Consider the following 20,028-nt stretch of genomic DNA (forward strand, 5'->3'; position numbering starts at 1 on the left):
ACTCTCCCCCGCCGGGGTCAGGAGCTCTCAGGAGTCAGGGCCATTCTGAGACCAGCGGCAGAGTGGCCAGGAGACAGGACTATTCCCCCATTCCGTGACTCACGTCATCTTCTGGGCTCCCAAACAGCCCTTCTGGAGCCCAGAGTCTCAGTTTCTCCAAATGCTATCCCTTCATTTTCTCAGTATAATCTCATGGCTCTCAATCCTATCAGACCCAGTACTCCCTTTTTCTGACAAATATTTTATAAAGCCCCCTTTATTATAACAAAAAGAAATTAAATAGATAATACCACTTATGTAAACACATACTTTCTAAAAGAACCAATAAATGTTCTAACCATAATGTTTAAAAAGGAAAATAAAATAACTTATACAAATCCATACATGTTTCTATATATAAATATTGGGCATGACTATACTGGATAACATAATAAAAAGCACCTGTATTTGAATCTTGTTAAATTTGGCAGTTCAAATGCAACTGTTGCAGGAATGTAGTATCAGTGACTCAAAGACAGTATTACCATCTGTGATACACTTTTCAAAAGAGCAAGCGACTCTTGGTCAAATTCTGAACTAAACAAAGTGTAATCCACCCTCCATGTAAAGGGTGGCTGCCTCCTAGGAAACCAAGTGCTTCATATAAGGTAGAGGTAGGATCTAGGCTCAGAGTATTATTGCACATTATTACTGTAAGCGGCCTCCTCTGGAATATCTAACAGGACATTCAAAAGTTGTGGGATGCTGCATGGATGCTCCTTTCCCATTCAATGCTAGTAGCCCACCTCAACCTTTGTGACGTTCAAAACACCCCCACAGATGTCCAAAATACTCCCTATGGAAAGGTTTCACATGGTTTGAGAAACCCGCTCTGATCTTTGTCTTAATAATAATTAATCAATCAGTTGGATCTATAATGAGATGAATACCTTACTATTTTTTCCTTTATCCTCCTGCCCTTGAACACAGTTCCTTCCTCCATTAGCTCTCAGCCTCAAGCCCAACAACTCTCATCTGTAGTATTCAATATATCATCTCACAAGCTCCACAAATAATCTAGGCTTCAAATCCAAACTGTATCAGTGTGACATTTTATTTTTTTAATCTCCAATATTTTTATGCCGCCAAATACTTCAGTGCACTCAGAGAACTTCTGATTTCCCATCACTGAATCTCACTCTAGCCAGTGACCTCAATCTCTTCCCACATTTGCTATCTCACAAAGCCTGCTAACCTGTAGCAGGTGTGCCCACTCTGAACACGTGTGACTCCTTACATGAGGACCTCTTCAGTCTTCAATATCTCATCCTAAGCAAGATACCGAAAAACAGTGGTACAAGCAAGAGAGCCCACCAGAGGAACAAGAGATCCTATATCCCATAAGATATTTATAGGGATATAGTAGAGAAAGCATAAGAATAATTCAATTGCTAACCTTGCCCCATCTGGGCCTCAGTTTCCCTATACTAAACAAAAGAGTGGACTAAATGATCTCTCAGAGGCATTCCAGCTTCAACAGTCCATGATTCTATGGATCTGGACAAACCCAAAAATAAAAGTAGGGAAGCATGAACTAAATGATGTAGTGTTGACTTCATCACCTTTGCCAAGAATGTGATGCTTCTAGCAGAGAGGCTGTGAATTATGACATGGCTTAAGTAGAGAAACAAGCAGATTTCTGTGACAAGCATGGCTGCCTGGAATTCACTGAGAGTCAGAGTTTACCACTTGGAATGGGAGAGGCGATGAATTCCAGGTATTGGGTGTCTTTGCCTCCTATTCCATATCACAAGCCTGACAATGAGAAAGCAACTAGAGGAAGGCAAATGGCCTCAGCGAGTACCCCCGGTGTATTTGAGGAACTGGGGTCTGACCTGGCACAGGTCCAAGAGCAAGTTACAGCTCAGGGACTTGCTGACCTTGTTCCACAGGTTACCCCCTTTCTCACATCTGTGCTTGATTTTGTTGTCTCCCTCCTCCAGCGGTCACTTCGGGAACTTGAAGAAACCGTGGTCATTGCCCTGTATGACTACCAAACGAACGATCCACAGGAACTCATGCTACAGCGCAATGAGGAGTACTACCTGCTCGACAGCTCTGAAATTCACTGGTGGAAGGTTCAGGACAGGAATGGGTAAGGCGCCTAGGTGGCTGCTGTCCCAGCTTTTGAGGGGAGGTGGGAACAAAGACTGTCCTGCCTCTCTCAGAGTGACCATGGCACTGAGTTAGGAGAGGAGAGCAGAGGCAGAAGGAGGAGGAAGGAAGAAGTTGCTGAAAAGGGTCTTCCCCTTCTCAGAAGAGCCCGGGAGGCAGTCACTCGCCATACTTACTCCCTGGACCTTATCAAGCCCTCCCAACCTCCAAACTCATCTAAAAATCTTCTGGGTTTTTCCACTGATATCCACAGTTTGGGAGAACGGCAACTTGTTCCACAAAGCACCATTGTTTTTGAGTGCTTAAATGAGACTGAAGGTGTAGATCCCATTGTGAGGGTCTTATTGTTGGTGGAAACAAAAGGCATGTGCAGATTGGTGGTTACATTAAGCAGCATCAGAGAAAAAATACTAAAGATTTAGTTAAGCCAAGAGCCTGTGAACTAGCCATCCATCCACATGATTCATGGAGAAAATAAAGTCGTACAAATACAATTTACCCTCACTGGGACTTTTGAATGAAAAAAAATCTTATGACCCCTTATCTGAACTGAACTACAAGAAAATTACTGTTACTGACCTTCAGAATGCTCTGGGATGTATATGAGTTTCATACCGGTGGTTAGTTTAAAGTTATCTGATTCACACTGCTTTATAAGGCTGTATTTTTTCCTTTAAAGATCAGAGATATTTACCTATGCCCCAGAATATTCTTCAGAATCATCTCCAGAAGATGATTTCAATAACTGCATAAATCCAACATAAAAATGTACCATAATTTAACAAATTTCCTTCTTGGGTGCTTAGGCTGTTTCTAATATTTTGAAAATATTAACAAAGCTACAATTAACATCTTTATATATTAAGGGTTTAAACATTTTCAAAGTATGAGATTCTCATTAATTTTAACATATTTTTTAAAAGAAAATGAAAACACTCCATTAGTGCAATATCTGGATAGCCAATGTCGATGTTTTATATTACAAAAACTAACAACAGAGAGAAATATACATAAAAATAAGCCACCCTCCATTTGTCTGCATATCAGTTCTTAAAGTATTCATTGTTAAGTTACTTGTGCATCCTAGGCAAAAGAGTTATACATAAAAATAGAAATGCATCCTATTTTTCATTTGCACTAAGGTGATTCATTCTGATCTTCACCTTGCTTTTAACTTTTAATGATATATCTTAAAGATATTTTCATATCAGTGCATACAAATCTACCTTATTTTTTAAGTAAACGTACAGTTTTAGAATGTATGCTTGTATTATAAATATTTAAACAATATTTTATAGGGGGACATTTAGTTGCCAGGTTGCTTTCTTTCTTATTTCAAACGGCTGCAATGAAGATCTTGCACTGCCCATGCTCATGTAACTTAGAAATCTTTTGAAATACATATACTTTTGAAAACATATTTTTTTTGGGGAAAAAATACATAACTCACATTACTAACTATGGAACTGATGAGTCAGACTATGTGACATCTTAATTTTAAAAGATAAATCCCTCAAAAAGCTTGCCAAATTTTACATTCCCCACCAACAGGGTATTGGAGTGCCAACACTGAAGTGAAAGTGTTAGTCGCTCAATCGTGTCCAACTCTTTGTGACCCCATGGACTGTAGCCCACCAGGCTCCTCTGTCCGTAGAATTCTCCAGGCAAGAATACTGGAGTAGGTAGCCATTGCCTTCTCCAGGGGATCTTCTGGACCCAGGGATCAAACCTGGGTCTCCCACATTGCAGGCGGATTTTTTTCCATCTAAACCGCCAGCGAAGCTCAACATTGGGTATCATTAAACTTTAAAAAGGGGAGCCAATCTGATGAGTAGAAAACGAGGTACACAAACATTTTTAGGGTAAAGACTTTACTTTTTACATATATTATAACTTACATTTTCAAGGCACCTTCTCTTTAAGTAGCCTTATCAATTCCACTGCAAGGGAAGTAAAGGAAGGTTAGATCAAAAACTGTGGTCTCAGAGGCAGTGTCACTTGCTTGCTGAGAACAGACCCAAAAGCCCCCTCACCTGGAACCTCCCTCTCTAGTTAACTCGGGGAAACAAACAAGACCAGTCACATCACCTTCTCTTTGCCTATTATGGGGAGGCTCATTTCAGAAACAGGTTCAAGACTTCTTGGCTCCACAAACACCAGAGGAACTTACTAAGAAATTCATCCCTTCAACCAACTGACACTTCTTTACTACAACTTATGTGCCAGGAAATTTCTTCTCCTAGGTTTCACTTCTCCAAATGACAGTTTACCCTTTGTTCAATGGCCCGTGGAAAGGCTCAGCTCTGTACTTCAAAGGGCATCGCAGAAGACACTTCAGAGGCCAATCAGGGTGTATGGGAATTTCCCTAGTGTGCTTTAAGTGTGGTACAGCGGAAAGTACACAAGATGTGGAGACAGAAGACTTGGACTTGAATATCAGCTGCTTTTGTTATACAGGGCCTTTGAAAATTCACTTAACTTCTGTTAATCTATTTCCTTATCTGTAAAACGCAGATGATAATATCAGCTTTCCATCTCAGAGTGTTGAGAAAATCATTGAGATAAAGAAAGTGAAAGGGCTTTGTAAATTCTATATCCACACACAAGAGAATTATCATCATTTTGTAGATAATCCAGTTTTGGTTGGGATATTAAAACTGTCATTTTATATGAAAGCAAAATAGTATTTGACCTAATAATATAATTGTAAACATATGGTATGGCAAAAACAGACATAATTAAAAGGAAATCCAAAAGAAACACCTAAAAGACAGTATATCTGAGAACAAGTTGACTCCTATCAGTTGGAATTGACTACCTTGAGTGCTGGCTTAAGAAGGATTCTGAGGCTGGATGTTCAGTTCTCCAAAGAAAGCATAATACCATGACTGACTAGCCATGGGTATAAGATATAAGATATCCTGTATTTGGCATCACCATTCTTCATTTCTTCACTCCTCAAAACAATTCTGTGAAATAGATTACACATTTCCCATTAAACATAAATCACTAGATTGAAAAAAATTCAAACATTTGATGGAGTAAAGAGCAAGGAGTTATGAGACATCTTTTCACAGAATGCACAGTCTGGAGGGATTTTATGTGTAATCTAGTTTAGGTCCTTCATTTTACAGGTACAGAATCAGAGCCAGAAAGTGGAGGAGACGCTGCTTTCACCCTGTAGTATTAAATGTGACAGTGAATGTGATAGTGTTTTGAAAAGTACCTACACAAGTGTAAAGTATTTTGATGTTCTTACCAGTCTCTTGATCCATATGTCTTTGTTTATACACAATTTATTCCTGCTCAAAAGAAACTCCTAACCCCAAATCTAGCATAGTTTTATTTTGTTTTTCTCATGTTTTATCATTTATGTTTGAAGGAGCACAAATAACAAAAAACATTAGGGAGGCCTTGAATTAAAAGTTTACGTGGTTGACTGGCAGTATCTTTTGGGACCTGTGGTTGGAAAGTAATTCTTTATATTTTAATCATTTTGGTTTCCTAACTATAAAATGTAGCACTAAAGTGGAAAAATACTGATTATTACACACACACACACACACACACACACACACAGATGTTTCCTATTAGAAAATAAAGACTGAACATTGATATTTTTTCCAATAGAGGAAATTTTCACAATGAAGAGATTAGCAAGCAGAGCTAATAAAGTAAAGTAACTATTTCTTACTTATTATGGTTCAAATTTTAGTAATAAGATCTATATAGCCTTTAACAGATAGCAGGTTGTTATTTTTAGTAATTTTTTAAAATGTCTTATCCCGAATGCTAAACAAGGCTTCTTCATCTTTAAATGACATCTAGTTGATTAAATCTATGAAACGGAGATGTAAAAATTAACTCTATATTAATATAAACACTAATTTCCCTTTAAACAGGCATGAAGGATATGTTCCAAGCAGTTATCTGGTGGAAAAGTCTCCAAATAACCTGGAAACCTATGAGTAAGATTTTTTTCTTCCAAAAAATTTGTGCTAATTGGTCTTCTTAGATTAGGAGTGAATCACTGGTTAATTATTAAAATACCAGGCATTTTCTCTTCTTGACTTGCTTCCATACTCAGAACCCTAAATAAACAGCTGGGGGTCACTTTAAATAGGAGAAGGGGAAGGATATGTGTTCTCATCTCTCCTTTTACCAAAGTAATGTTTTCAGATGCCTGCACACATTGTAGTCAAAGGAAAAGTTTCTCCTGGGAATTCCAGGAATATTGATCTTACACTATGAACAATGGATCTAATACAGACTGATTTAAAACATGGTTTAATACAATACTTCCAATACCAAGATAGCAGACAAACAGATAGGTATTAAATATCTGCTTCGTTTGTGTTGTTTATTTCAGACTGTTATTTAAAAGGAGAGTTCACAAACAGCTTTAGTGGAATTACTCAATGTTTAATAAAATCCAAGTGTAGAGAACAACATACTTACCAAGTGCATATATTTCCCAGCTCAGTTGCTAGAAGGCCCAGAAGCAATAATACTAGAGTAGCAATGTGCACACTCATTCTGGTTTTTAAATAACACTTCCCACTAAAAACAACTAGGACCTCCTGGAGAAATAGCTTGGAGATTCAGAGTTAGAGCAAGGAAAGGACAAAGATGAAATTGGAACATTTTGATGCACCAAAAAATTAAAGAAGTACCCCCTAATTTTTTGTTGTTAAGTAAGGTGAACACATTGAGTGAGCACAGAAGTCAGATTAAAAATGCCTCTTCTGACAAAATCTGGATAATTTGAGTATCGAAATAAATAATGACAGTAATGAACTACAATCACTGAATAAAATAAGAATCCATCATAAATAAATACTTTGATAACTAAATAAATAAAGGGACAAGAAGAAAAAAACTCCTTCTCACTGTAAAATGCCAAATAGTGAATGCAGAAGGAATTTTAAAGTGAAAAACCATCTTTTTATAACTTGAAGTACCAACTGATTCAGGCAAGAATCATCAATGAAAGTTACAAGTAGGTGGTAAAAGTTTGATATTTACATAGTTTCAAAGTCTCTTCTTACAAATCACTTATTAAAAAGAGGAAATACCTGGCAGACCCCATCTTAACTAAACAATCCAAGTTCACATCAATAAGAGGGCAAGCAGACATCGTGCATCTCCTGACATGATACACTGAGAAGGACACAGGATCACTTCTGTGATATTCCCACCCAAACATGCGTAACCTGAATTAGTCATGAGGAAATAACTGACAAATCCAAACTGAGGCATAGTCTACAGAATAACTGCCCTGTGCTCTTCAAAAATGTTAATATCATGAAAGACATGAAAGACTAAGAAATTGGTTCACATTAAAGGAAACTGAAGAGATGTAGTAACTAAATGCACCAGTAATCCTGGGTCAATCTTGAACCATAAAAAGGCAAACCAAAAAAATAGTAATACAAGGCATATTATTGGGACAACCGATGAAATCTGAATAAAGTCTAAAATTAGATAACAGCATTGTGTCAGTGTTAAATTTCATGATTTTGGTAATTGTACTACAGTTATATAAGGGTATATTCTATTTCTTAGAAATACATACTGAAGTACCTGTTAAAATAATGTTCCAGTTTGGACACACTGCAGTTTGAAGAACTCTATTTTAAAAGATACAGGGGGTGAGAGTAGTTAAAGAATATTAATTATTTTGGCCCATTTCATTTCTCCTTCAAACTTATACATATTTCATTTTTATATTAAAACATAGATAAGGAAAGAAAGAACCACGTGAGAACATGCACATGACAAATAATGCCATGATTATGTTCCTTGGGAGTTAACAGATTGTAAGAGCTGTATCTGGCAGGTGTAACTCCTGAAAGATGTGAAGTGGGGGGCTACAGCATAGCAAACTAGGCTTTTCTTGGGAGAGACAGGGAGCCTTTAATGTTTTTTCCTTAAGTCTCTGGTACGTGATACTTACAGGCTCTATATGGTGGTGATAAGAGCATGGGTTCTGGAGCCTCACTGCCTGGGTTCACATGCTGGCTACTCCAGACCAGCTCACTGACCTTGGGCAAGTCTCATAACCTGCTGATAACACTTCCTGACAATGATAAATGAGCTCTACATTAGCTAATTATTTTTTGCAGTCCTGAAGTTCTCACCAGGATATGGCTGGAGCTTTCCCCCAGCAAACTTTGACGGAGTCCACTCCAACTCTATTGGACATGAGTTTGAGCAAGCTCCGAGAGTTGGTGATGGACAGAGAGGCCTGGCGTGCTGCAGTCCGTGGGGTCGCAAAGAGTCGGACATGACTGAGCAGCTGAACTGAGCTAAACTGAACTAGTCAGAGATGTGATTTCAGCCTAGTTAACGGCCAATGCAAAAGAGAATAATCAGGGCATACCCAGGAACCCAACGTTCGTACTGAGGCTGTTTTAACGGAAACTTTATAAAAAGTCAGTTAGTGTCCTTTTATAAACCTGTATAATTCTAGCTTAGAGTCATCATCAGTCATGAAACTTCCAAAAATGATACCACATTGCATTTATCTGTTACATGTTATGCGTTGTTGCTTGCTTGAGTACAATGTTTCACATGTCCAAATTACTGGCCAGCCAGGCACAGAACTGGGCTACTAGTTTCAGATGCTCTGAGATATTTGAAGAAGAGCTTTCAGTGCTATGTATGTTGATGAACTCAAACTATAAAAATGACATTGAGTCCATAGTGTACTTAGATTTGCTTTTTCCCACTGTCCAAATCATTTCATCACAGTGCATTGGTTCATAAAACTGTCTGACATGAATTATTTCATGGTAAGATCTATTCCTTGGTAGCAATAAATCTAGAAGTTATCTTTCTTTTCTTTTTTTTTTCCATTTATATATTTAATCTAGTATTCAAATTGCTCATAGAAAATTTGATTTTAAAACTTCTTCAGAGAAGAGGTGAGCCACTTATCCTGAGAAAATTAGCCTGAAATCTTAAGAAATTAAAACAGTTGTATGATAAAATCAGAAACACAAAATTAAGCAATATTGTGTTATTACATGAACCCTGTGACACATTTTCCTTTTAAACTAACTTTGAAGTTCAATCTCAGGTCAGTTCACTTTGTAAAAGTAGAAAATATGTGAATGTTTACCTTATTTTTAGCAGAACACATCCATTAAAAATTTTTAGTTTATTCAACAAATAAATTTGGCACTCATTTCACAAGGAATGTAGCAATACCTAAGGTTTTTCTACATTTGCATTTTTTACAAAGGTAAACTAGCCTTATGGGACACTGTCAATGTTATTTGTAAAGGAGATTTTCTGCAGCTGGGAAAAATATAATTATTTTGCAGAAGATCTTGAAAACCAATCTTACAGAAGAAAACGCTACAATCATTTTAAAAGGATATTTGCTACACTTTCAAATTTATATTCAACTTTTATAGCTGTCCTAGCATCATTCTACTTATAACCATCCACTGACTTACAAAATAGAGCAGAAGATAAATGTTTTCTAAAGTTTTAATAAGGAAAATTTCCAACATGCACAAAAGTGGAGAGAAAAATATAATGAACCTCCATGTACTCAAAACCCCCCAGCTTCAACAATTATCAACATTTTACCGCTTCTGATTCATTTGTTCCCTTCCAATTAAACATTGTATTACCTGGAAATGGTTCGTGCTTTTGCTTTTGAGTTTGAAAGTATTGGTAGAAACAAAAGAACAAAAAATTCTCTGATATTAATTATCTTTCATAGTAAATAATAAAAATTTTTAATCTCATTTTTTATGACTTTTTCCTGCTTTCAGGTGGTACAATAAGAGTATCAGCCGAGACAAAGCTGAAAAACTTCTTTTGGACACAGTAAGTCTCTTTAACTTATCTTTTGGCTTCAAATAAAATGAATTGTGCTACTTTTTTTCAGCCAGGCTGTGGTTTGTGCTAATGCCATGAGTTGATGTGTTGGATTAAAGTGATGCTCATGTCTGGTACAAGTATAGAAGTATTTTGGGGGTTTACAGGCTTGGCATACACCAGTATAAGAAACCTGGAGAGGATCAAAGGTCTTGGTATTAACATGTGAACACGGCCACCACTTCAGTGGGTGATCTTTTCCACCATGATGGCTGGCCCTGGAGAGCTTGGGGCTGGTCTTCCCTGCCTGCCTCTCTGGTTAGGTCAGGAGTGGCTGTGATTCAGATTCCTCCTGGCTGGGCTCTGTGTGGAACTAGAGGAAATACATCAGTTGTTTTTAACTTATTTTTCAAGCAACTGTTCTTCTCCAGAGCCATATACTATGAGGACCAGGACTGATCTCACCCAGGGGTGTCAGGATTGAGGGAGAGAGGGAAGTGAAGAAAGAAGGCATGATGTGGTGGGGAAAGTCCTGGCCCCCGCTCTGGCTCCAACTCAGTGTGTGACTTTGGGGACATCTCTGCTTCCTTCTGGATCTCGGTTTCTCAATGAGTTCAAGGGAGGCCTTGGACTAAATCAGAGATGACAACTACCTAGGCTCATACTGCCACCCTCTAGTCTTGGTCCTGTGGCCGACCCTGTTGATCAGAGTTCATGGCTTTGAGATCCTTCTCAAAACAGCACTCAAGGAAGCTGCCATCAACTGACTGGCATGCAAGGGAACCCCTCTCTTCCTGGATCAGAAGATCATTTGTTACTCTAAAGCTGTGCCTCTCAAAGTATCTGTGGTAATGGATTACATTTTGTGGTTGGTTTTTAATTTCCACTTGTCACAGACTTATGTAAATTCAATAAAAAATGAATTCATAGGGGAAAAAAGAAAAATAAGAAGCAAAGACACAAAAAATAATGCAAGTCCAATTTTTTATTAGTATTAGGTCACTATAAAAAGATTCTCAGTTTTTTTTCTTTTGGGTCTGGTGGTAGAGCAGTAACAGTTTGCCAACTGGCACCCATCCACAGACCACACTTAGAGTAGCCCTGAAAATTGCACATTGGGGGCTCTTGCAGAGAAACCAAATGCATGGAGGTACTGAGAGGAAGCTTTCTACAGAGAAATCAATTTACCAGCTTATTTGCTTAGAGCAGTGGTTCACAAGCCTGTCTGCACATTAAAATCACCTGGGAAATATTTTAGAAATACCAATGACAAGGTCCCACCCCAGACTCATTAAATCATAATCTCTAGTGGATAGGGTACAGGCATTAGTAGTTCAGAGAAAAATTCAGATGATGTTAATAACCCAGGCTCAACACAGCCTCACCAGTGAGACCAGGAAACAGTAGGCATGGGTTGATGGAGGAATTAGTCTCCCTATGCTGAAATTTCAGCTGTGTTCTTGCCATTTCACCATATATTATTTTCCAGTTATAGTTTGAAGGTACTTCATATCTTTAATAATCTTAAACTTCAAACCTCTCTTGGATGGAATGAAGCTGGAGTGACCAATGTATCCTAGTTTGCCTGGAACAGTTCCAGTTTTAAAACTGAGAGTCTGATGGTCCCAGAACCACCTCCACCACCAACCTCAGTCTTGGACAAACCAGGACAGTTGATCACCCCAACAGGCAACAATTACTGGTTTAGAGAGTGACTAGGGGTGAGCTTAGAGAAGGGGATCTGGGAAGATTTCAGGTAGAGAATGAAGGGCTGTGATGAGAAGGTGGAAGGATGATGAATACCGTCAAAGAATAATCTAAAGGTATAGAGTTGATTATTAATGTACTATTTACTCTTGCACAAGGGAAACTTGAAAATGATAATAAATTCATTCTATCAAAGGCAAAAATAAAATTTCTATAGGAGTAAATGGGGAAGGGAAAAGGAGAGCCCACAGTCATATTTTGAAGCAGTAACTTCTTCTCCCTTGATTAAGTTGCCAGTAAGCAGGCAAAGAGGACAAGGTGCCCTTGGGCAGCTTGTTCTCATCAAAGAGGGCAAGTTCAGTTGTTCGTGTGTTTACCAGTGACGGGTGTGTAACAGGCAGTCTATATGATGTTGGCGGTCTCAATTAGCACCTGTCATGATTATGACATGTCTGCGCCATTTCCTTTATTAGGATTTCTCAGTATAAACTTACATACCTTACCGTTTTGCTGAGCACAGAACTAAGCACATAAAGATACTTGAGATAGCATCTTTGACCTCAAGAGGGACTCTCATAGACACCATCGGGAAACAAAAAAAAACTCTGAAGAAAGAGAGAAGAATCTAAGATAAACTGAATTTTGAATTTTCTCAGAATTTTGAGAAGATTCTAGAAGGAATTAGAAAGATTTCATGGAGTAGGAGGAATTAAGGTGAGTCGTTACTAGACTCTGGTTTCCCTTGGTTCCACCCCAACTCAGCACTTAATTATTCCCTGTGGTTCCCAATAGAGTACACATTAGAATCACTGAGGAATTTTTAAAAATAAAGATTCCCAAGCCTCAGCCCAGACCTACAGAATCAGACTCTCCAGGGTTAGCTTCTGGGAACCTGTATTTTTTCAAGTCACCTTGTGATATATATGTGGCCTACTCAGCATCTATGTTGTTGGATAATATAATAAACTGTTAAATTAACCAATAAGAACCTATAATAAGAGTTATACTGAATTTAAACAAGTACAGTTTTGTTATTTTTAATCACACACTGGTTAATGAAGTATGCCCATGGAGCACCTAAAAAAGCTCACAGTAATGATTAGCAAAAGATGATTTCTATTTTACAGCAGTTCTTTGGAGGCACTTAAATACATTCTGCTTGCTAGAGCAGTTGAAACATTCTTCCTTATTAATATTCTAGACTACTTCACCAAATCCTCTTTGCTTCCTTAGGTCATATACAGGCAAACTTTAGTGGGTCCCCGTATTGTATGATGTTTAAAATATCAACAGAACTTTTTCAGGGGTGTATTTAGTGTCTCCTTTTTTAACAATTATAGGACCCTTAAAAGATGGATTGGTTCACTTTTATTGACCAAAAATGAATTTATTTCATTTTTATTAACTAAATCTCTCAAGATACTGTCCCAAACATATTTCACCATTAGAATACAAACCTTTTATCTTGTTCCTGCTGTACACAGGACCCCAGAACTGTATCTATGACATAGTAGTTGCTCATTGAATATTTGTTGAATGAAAGAATACAGCAAATGCTTAACAAATGTTTTTGAAATTAACAACTATGTTTTGGGAGAAGTTGGCCAGTCATGAGCATTGTTTGGAGCTTTTAAAAAATACAAATTCTAGGATGTCAGCCCTCACCAGTCAGAACCTTGGAAATTGGTACTCAGGTGATTCTGGGACTTAGCCAAATTTCAGAACCACAGAAAACAACTCTTTGTATTATCAGTTCTTCAGATAGCACCTCCTCTAAGAAATTCCTTGTGCTTTCCCTATCACAAACTGTGGAATGTGTTTTTTCCCCCCACCTTTGAACTCTTACATTGCAATGTCATGACATCTCCAATAGCTCTTTTTACACTCAGCCGTAGACCTCAGCAGTCTCTCTTCTGTGTAACCCATTTAGGTAGAGGGTGAATTCCTTGCAAGCAGGTACTTGATACCTTACAGCGTTGCACATATTGAGTGACCTGAATTTTGGATAGGAGCCTTTTCTAAGACATTGTTTATGATATTTCCATGATTCTAAGATGGTATTAGTTAAAGATGCAATATTGAGTCCACAGAAGAATTGTTTTAAGGGAAGAAATGAACCACCTCCAGAATGAAGAGTAGTTATATGTCAGAGACACTCAAATTATAATGCAGCATAACAAACATATAAGTTATCAGTCTATATTTTTCACAATAACCTACCCTGTGTGTCAAGATTATCTTCTGTAAGGTCCCCTTCAAATCACATGGACAGAACGAAAGAAGGACATTCCTAACACAGTCAACATATCTCAGAAGAAAGCAGACAATGGCATTAATACTTCTAACGGATGGCATACCATGGCATGTGATAATAATGGCTGATGTTAGTCCTAATAGTCCTTGTTCTGATGTTATACTCCAGGAACTGTTCTATGCACTTTAATTCTCCCAACCACCTTGCAAAAGTCATTTTACAACTGAGAAAACAAGCTCATACATTGAATCTGGAAACATCTGTAATTCACAGAATTATAAATTGTTAGAGCTAGAATTCCTTTTAAAGAATATCTGATCCATCCCCTTTGTGCTACAGGGGAGTAAACTGGGCCAAATTTAAACAGTAAATTAGTGCCAGTCTGGACTAGAGCAGGGACGCTTCTTCATACACGCACACACATACACACACATGCACACACATAGTTAATAAGGGAATATATGAGTTAAGGTCTATTTTCCCATCTGCATATTTCCCATCCTTGGCATGTTTTTTCTATTGTTGCATCTTTATTTTTCTAGATAAAATAGTAAAGATGACCTGAGACCTTGACTATATCCCATAGGAACAAGCCCACTCCCCACCCCACTCTGGCTACACTACACAGATCAGTGCCCCATGCATGGCAGTGATAGGAGCAAAGACCCTTTAGACTCCCCTGCTCTTGGTGGTTGTAACTTCCTCTGAGTCCCTTACAGGAAGAGGTGATAAGGTACATGCCGGATGCCTCCTTTTCCCCACACCCTGGACTGCCTCAGCCCCAAACCAGAGTTTCCTGTTACCAGTGCTGAATGCCACCTAGAGCAACTACGATGGAGGAAGAGCTCTGCCAGCCTCCTGTCCTTGGCAGAGCTGACTGCAAACCTTACTTCTTTCTTGTCTGATGTCTACGGATCAGTTTACTCTTAACAGTTAAACCCCTCTCTCATCACAAATTTATACAAAATAATAATGTTTTCTTTTAAAGAATAACAATAATAAAAAAAAATTCTTAATTAAATAGAAGAGATATTCCCACTCCTCTCTTCACAGATAGCTGATGAACTTCAGGCCTTTTTGGTCTTTGTTTCTTCCCTTTAGAATACGTTACAAATGCAGATAATGTCTGCTTTGGCTAAAGCTTGGTTTCTTCCTGCCCTGAATTTAATCCATCATATTTCAATGAGGCAAGAGCAAAAGCTTCAATATTTAGCAAAAGGGGAAAATTTTTGAAGACAAGTGATGCTATGTAATATATGGATGAATATCATAAACATGATGTTGAGTTGGAGAAGGAAATGGCACCCCACTCCAGTATTCTTGCCTGGAGAATCCCGTGGACAGAGAAGCCTGGTGGGCTGCTGTCCATGGGGTCGCACAGAGTCGGACACAACTGAAGCGACTTAGCATGCATGCGTGCATTGGAGAAGGAAATGGCAACTCACTCCAGTGTTCTTGCCTGGAGAATCCCAGGGATGGAGGAGCCTGGTGGGCTGCTGCCTATGGGGTCACACAGAGTCAGACATGACTGAAGTGACTTAGCAGCAGCAGCAGCAGCAGCAGAAGCCAGACACAGATTCACTATTCACAATATCAAAGGCTAAAACAGCCCAAATGCTTAGCAATTGAGGCACAGATAAACAAAATTGTGGTGTGATCCATACAAAAGAATATTATCCAGCCATAAAAAGGAATGAAGTATTGATATATGTTACAAGTTGATGAACCTTATAAACGATATGCTAAAAGTAAGAATCCAGTCAAAAGAGACCATATATTATACAATTTCATTAATATGGAATTTCTAAACTAGGCAAATCTATAAAGAAGGCAAATTAATGTGGCAGGGGTGCAAATGACACTGAGGTGTCTTTTGGGAGAGATTAAAATATTCTAAAGTTAGACCATGGTGATGGTTGCATAACTCTTTGATTTTGATAAAAATTATTGAATTCTACACTTAAACAAGGAGCATTTCATGGTATCTAAATTAGGCTTCAAAAGCTATTTTAAATTCTAATGAGCTAATCTGGGATTTTTTTTTTAGTGTCATATAGCTCAGCTTTACTTCAGAAATTGAATTCACTACTGATCCCAACGTGGGGAAAGTCAAGTTTTTTAAAAGATTGATTTGCAAGCAAGTTAGAAGGGTCTTTCCTATTGCACTGGATAAACAGTTTACATTCATATCTGAGAAAAAGAAACTAAGAATCTGGTTAGTTCTCTTCTGGCCTAACCATGTCCAAGGTCATGCACACAGCACATTGTGGACAATGTGGAAGGCTACAAGGGGTGTATAAGGTTACTCTATTGCTCCAGAAAGATTTACAACTCATTTTCTTACATTTTAAAAAGATTCATGACGTACAGAATCATTAAAGTAAATTCTGTGTGTATAAAAACAGAATACTAGGACTGTCCTCGAATACTATGACATCTCATAAAAAGAAATGTAGTAGCTTTCTATATTTTCATCAATTCTTCCCCTGCTTTTAGGTAACAGCTAGGGCAGTCCTACCTCACAACCTTGAGAAAAGAAGGTCAAGGGTAAAACAGAGACCTGAAGATTCAGGTGTCAGCTTCAAATTTCCTTCTTTTTCTAGTTTTAGTGAGATATAATTAACAAATGACGTAAGTTGAAGGCATACAACTTAATGATTTATGTATATATTGCAAAATGATTAGTACAATAAGTGTAGTTAACATTAATTTCCACACATAGCTACATTTTTTTTTCTTGTGATGAGAACTTTTAAGGTCTTAAACAACTTTCAAATATACAATGCAGTATTGTTAACTACAGTCACCATATTGTACGTGATGTCTCTCAAATTTATATTATAACTAGAAGTTTGTACCTTTTGACCACTTTCTCCAACTCCCCTACCCTCCACCACCCTCAAATTTCAAAATAGACTCTTGAAACTCCCAGCAGAGAGAAGAAGAGTTTGGGGAAACTCAGAGAGTTTATGGGGTAAACTCTAGGTTTGGCAAGAACGCACAATGATGTAAGGGCCAACTGTTCCCTACACATGCCGCTCTACAGGTTTAGGGCCAAGTCAAAGGAAGCAGGTTACATCTCTGTGTGAGGATGAGCTTTCCAGCTGTGAGTGCTCTTTCAAAAGACAGAGACTACTCATCAGGATGGTTAAAGTAAGAAATGCATATTTGGTTGAGTCAGTAGAGACAAAATCTGAATATCTATAAGCTTTTTAAAAGTTCAGGCCCCAGGGTCCCAGTCCTGGAGATTCTAAGTGTGTAGGTAGCAAGGGGTCAACTGCTTGTGGTCATTGTTTTGCTTTGTCTTGTTTTGTGCTTTAGATTCTTCACGTGATTTTGTGATCATCAATAAAGTTTGGGGCACAGGGGGTTAGGCCAGATTAGTGATTTTCAACCAAGGGCGACTTTGTCCCCAAGGGAACATCTGACAATGTCTGGCATCCAGTTGATAGAGGCCAGGGATGCTGCTAAACATCCTATAATGCACAGGACACTCCCCTCAACAAAGAAATACTAGGCCCCAAATGTCCATAGTACTGAGGTTGGGATAATTCTGGGATAGAAAACCTTTCTGGGATCTTCTCTAACCCTGAGATTCTAGGATTCAAACAATTAGTATAACCATCTATGTGTATTATGTTTATATGTAGATGACCCACCTTTGGGATTAGGGCCTTATGTTGTTCTAAATTGTACATACTTTGCTCCATGTATCTCAAGCGTATGCCTGCCTCACAAGGCTCCTGTCTCCCTCTGGCCTTCTCTTATGGCCCTCACTACGTCTAAGTTAAGTGAACCACAGAAATAAGTTTTTCAAATATCACCAGCACAGATTGACAGCTGGATAGGAACAGAGCATTAGACACAAAGTACTCAAAATCAGAATTAAGATTTTTAAAGGTCCTAGCAGGAATGAATAAACTGGTGCCTCCATTTGTTTGTACTTATTTCATCAGCACTGGCAAAATTGTCAGAGGGGTAGAGGGTATAGTTTGGAGAATTCCCCCTTCTCTGCACTTCCCTCTTGCAACCAGCAGCTTCATGTTCCTTCTCCTTTAGCCCTGCAGCAAAAACAGCACTTGAAAAAGGGTCTACAATATATATTCCCATTAAGGAACTGATGAATCTTCCTAGACAGAAATTTTGTGCCCTCGTGGGGAATGGACAAGTGGCTTCTAACATTTGTTGAATGGAGGCACCATGGACTAGCAGAATGAGCAAGGGTTTTGCTCACCCACCACATTCAAGGTTCAAACTCCAGGTCTGCCCTCCCCCCCCTACATTTGTAGGTCATGAGAAAATCACTTCAGCTCTGCAGCACTCAGCATCTTCATCAGGAAATTGAGGATAACAACATCTGATTTGCAATGTTGTGGTCAGGGTTAGATAATATCTGTAATGAGCCCCAGGAAGGCAGAATTTGTGTCTGTTTGCCTCTGCTTAATGTTTATGTCATCACTAGAATAATCTTGGACCCACAGTAGGAGCTCAAAAAATGTCTCTTGAATGAATATGTGAAATGGTAGCCATTACTGCTGAGAGGCTGCTTTGTGCCAAGCTGGCCTATGGTATTTCCTCCTTTCAAGGGCAAGGAAGTGGAGCTAGATACACGAGCCTGATTTCCTGGGATCACTGATTTTTCATTCTTATTAACCATTCCAGGGCAAAGAAGGAGCCTTTATGGTACGAGATTCCAGGACTCCAGGGACATACACTGTGTCTGTTTTCACCAAGGCCATCGTAAGGTATGGTGCTAACTCAGCAAAGTGGGGAGAAAGGGTACTGAGTTGGGTGATCAACAAGCCACACACAGCAGTGTCAGACAGTGGATGAGGTAGAGGGGTCCTTAGAAACCGTGCATTGTCCCTGATCCCTCTGAGAAAACCAAGGCCAGGGAGATTAACAACATAACTGAACTGGCTTAACTGGAAAATGATAGAGCTGGGCCTGGATGCCAGTTTCTTGCCCCAGTTAGCATCCCTGAGTGCAGAGCTCTAATGAAATAAAATATCTAGTCCTATATTTAATACAAGTTTATAATTTAATCCAAAGAATAACAAAAAAGATACTTTGCAAGCAAGAAAAAATGAATTCTAGTTCTGGCTGTGCTGATAAAACTACCCCCCACTTATTGAGTCCTTACTACGTGCAATAACCTTATAGGTCATTTCCAACCATAATAAGCCCCAAAGGCAGGTACTACTATGCTCCTTTCACACACAGAGCTGATGGCCCCTTCTGAGGCAACAGAACACCAGAGGTCAAGCTGCCCTCATGTTCCAGCTGGCTGACTGCAAGACCCTCACTGCTGGTCTATGCTCCTCAGACTGCAGTCTCCTCTGTAAAACTGTCTAGAAGCCTAGCCAGGTCACAAATTCTTTTCTATCTAGAAAGTCAGTAAGAACTAAGCAGTGTGGCAATGACCAAAGTCCAGTAAGAGAAAAGTAATTTTTAAGGTGGACTCAGGGAACACTTTGGAGAAGGAAATGGCAACCCACTCCAATATTCTTGCCTGGGAAATCCTATGGACAGAGGACCCTGCAGGCTACAGACCATGAGGTTGCAAAGAGTTGGACATGATTAAACATCACGCACAATGTAGGGAATACTTGTTGGAGGATGAAGGACCTCAGTAAGACTTGAAGCAAGAGCGGGGTGTAGCCAGGTGGTAAAGAGGAAGGGTCTGTCCAAGGTTGAGAAAGAAGGGAATGCCCATCACCAAGGGGCTGTGCCTCTGCCATAGCTGGGGGACCAAGGACTCCAAAAGGATAGTGGAAAAAGAATGAGAAATAAAGTCTGTGTTGGGAGTCCCTAAGACCACCCCAGATTCAGTGATTCATTAGGAAGACTCAAGGACTCAGGATATTGTGGTACTCAAGGCTAAGACTTTTTACAGTGAAAGCATACAAAGCAAAAGCAGCACAAGGGAAAGCCACAAGGGGCAAAACTCAAAGAAAGCCAAATGCAAGCTTTCAAGAGTACTCTCCTAGTGGACTACACAGGATGTGCTTAATTCCTCCAGCAACAAGTGCCATAACAGGGTGAAATGGTGTCACAGGGAAGCTCACGAGAGACTCAGC

The 20,028-nt window shown here is 38.9% G+C and overlaps 1 protein-coding gene across 1 annotated transcript in view; it reads left to right on the plus strand.

Moving 5' to 3' along the window:
• Positions 1 to 20,028, plus strand: part of ITK (IL2 inducible T cell kinase) — a 62,945-nt gene that overhangs the window by 31,032 nt on the left and 11,885 nt on the right. The window contains exons 6-9 of the mRNA XM_081500457.1: positions 1,983 to 2,134; positions 6,057 to 6,122; positions 9,942 to 9,996; positions 18,611 to 18,693. Of these exons, the coding sequence (XP_081356583.1) occupies positions 1,983 to 2,134; positions 6,057 to 6,122; positions 9,942 to 9,996; positions 18,611 to 18,693 (356 nt within the window). The remainder of the gene's footprint in view (positions 1 to 1,982; positions 2,135 to 6,056; positions 6,123 to 9,941; positions 9,997 to 18,610; positions 18,694 to 20,028) is intronic.

This window comes from Giraffa tippelskirchi, chromosome 6 (genome assembly GCF_054371585.1).
Source record: "Giraffa tippelskirchi isolate mGirTip1 chromosome 6, T2T-mGirTip1v1.2.pri, whole genome shotgun sequence".
NCBI classification, from domain to species: Eukaryota; Metazoa; Chordata; class Mammalia; order Artiodactyla; family Giraffidae; genus Giraffa; species Giraffa tippelskirchi.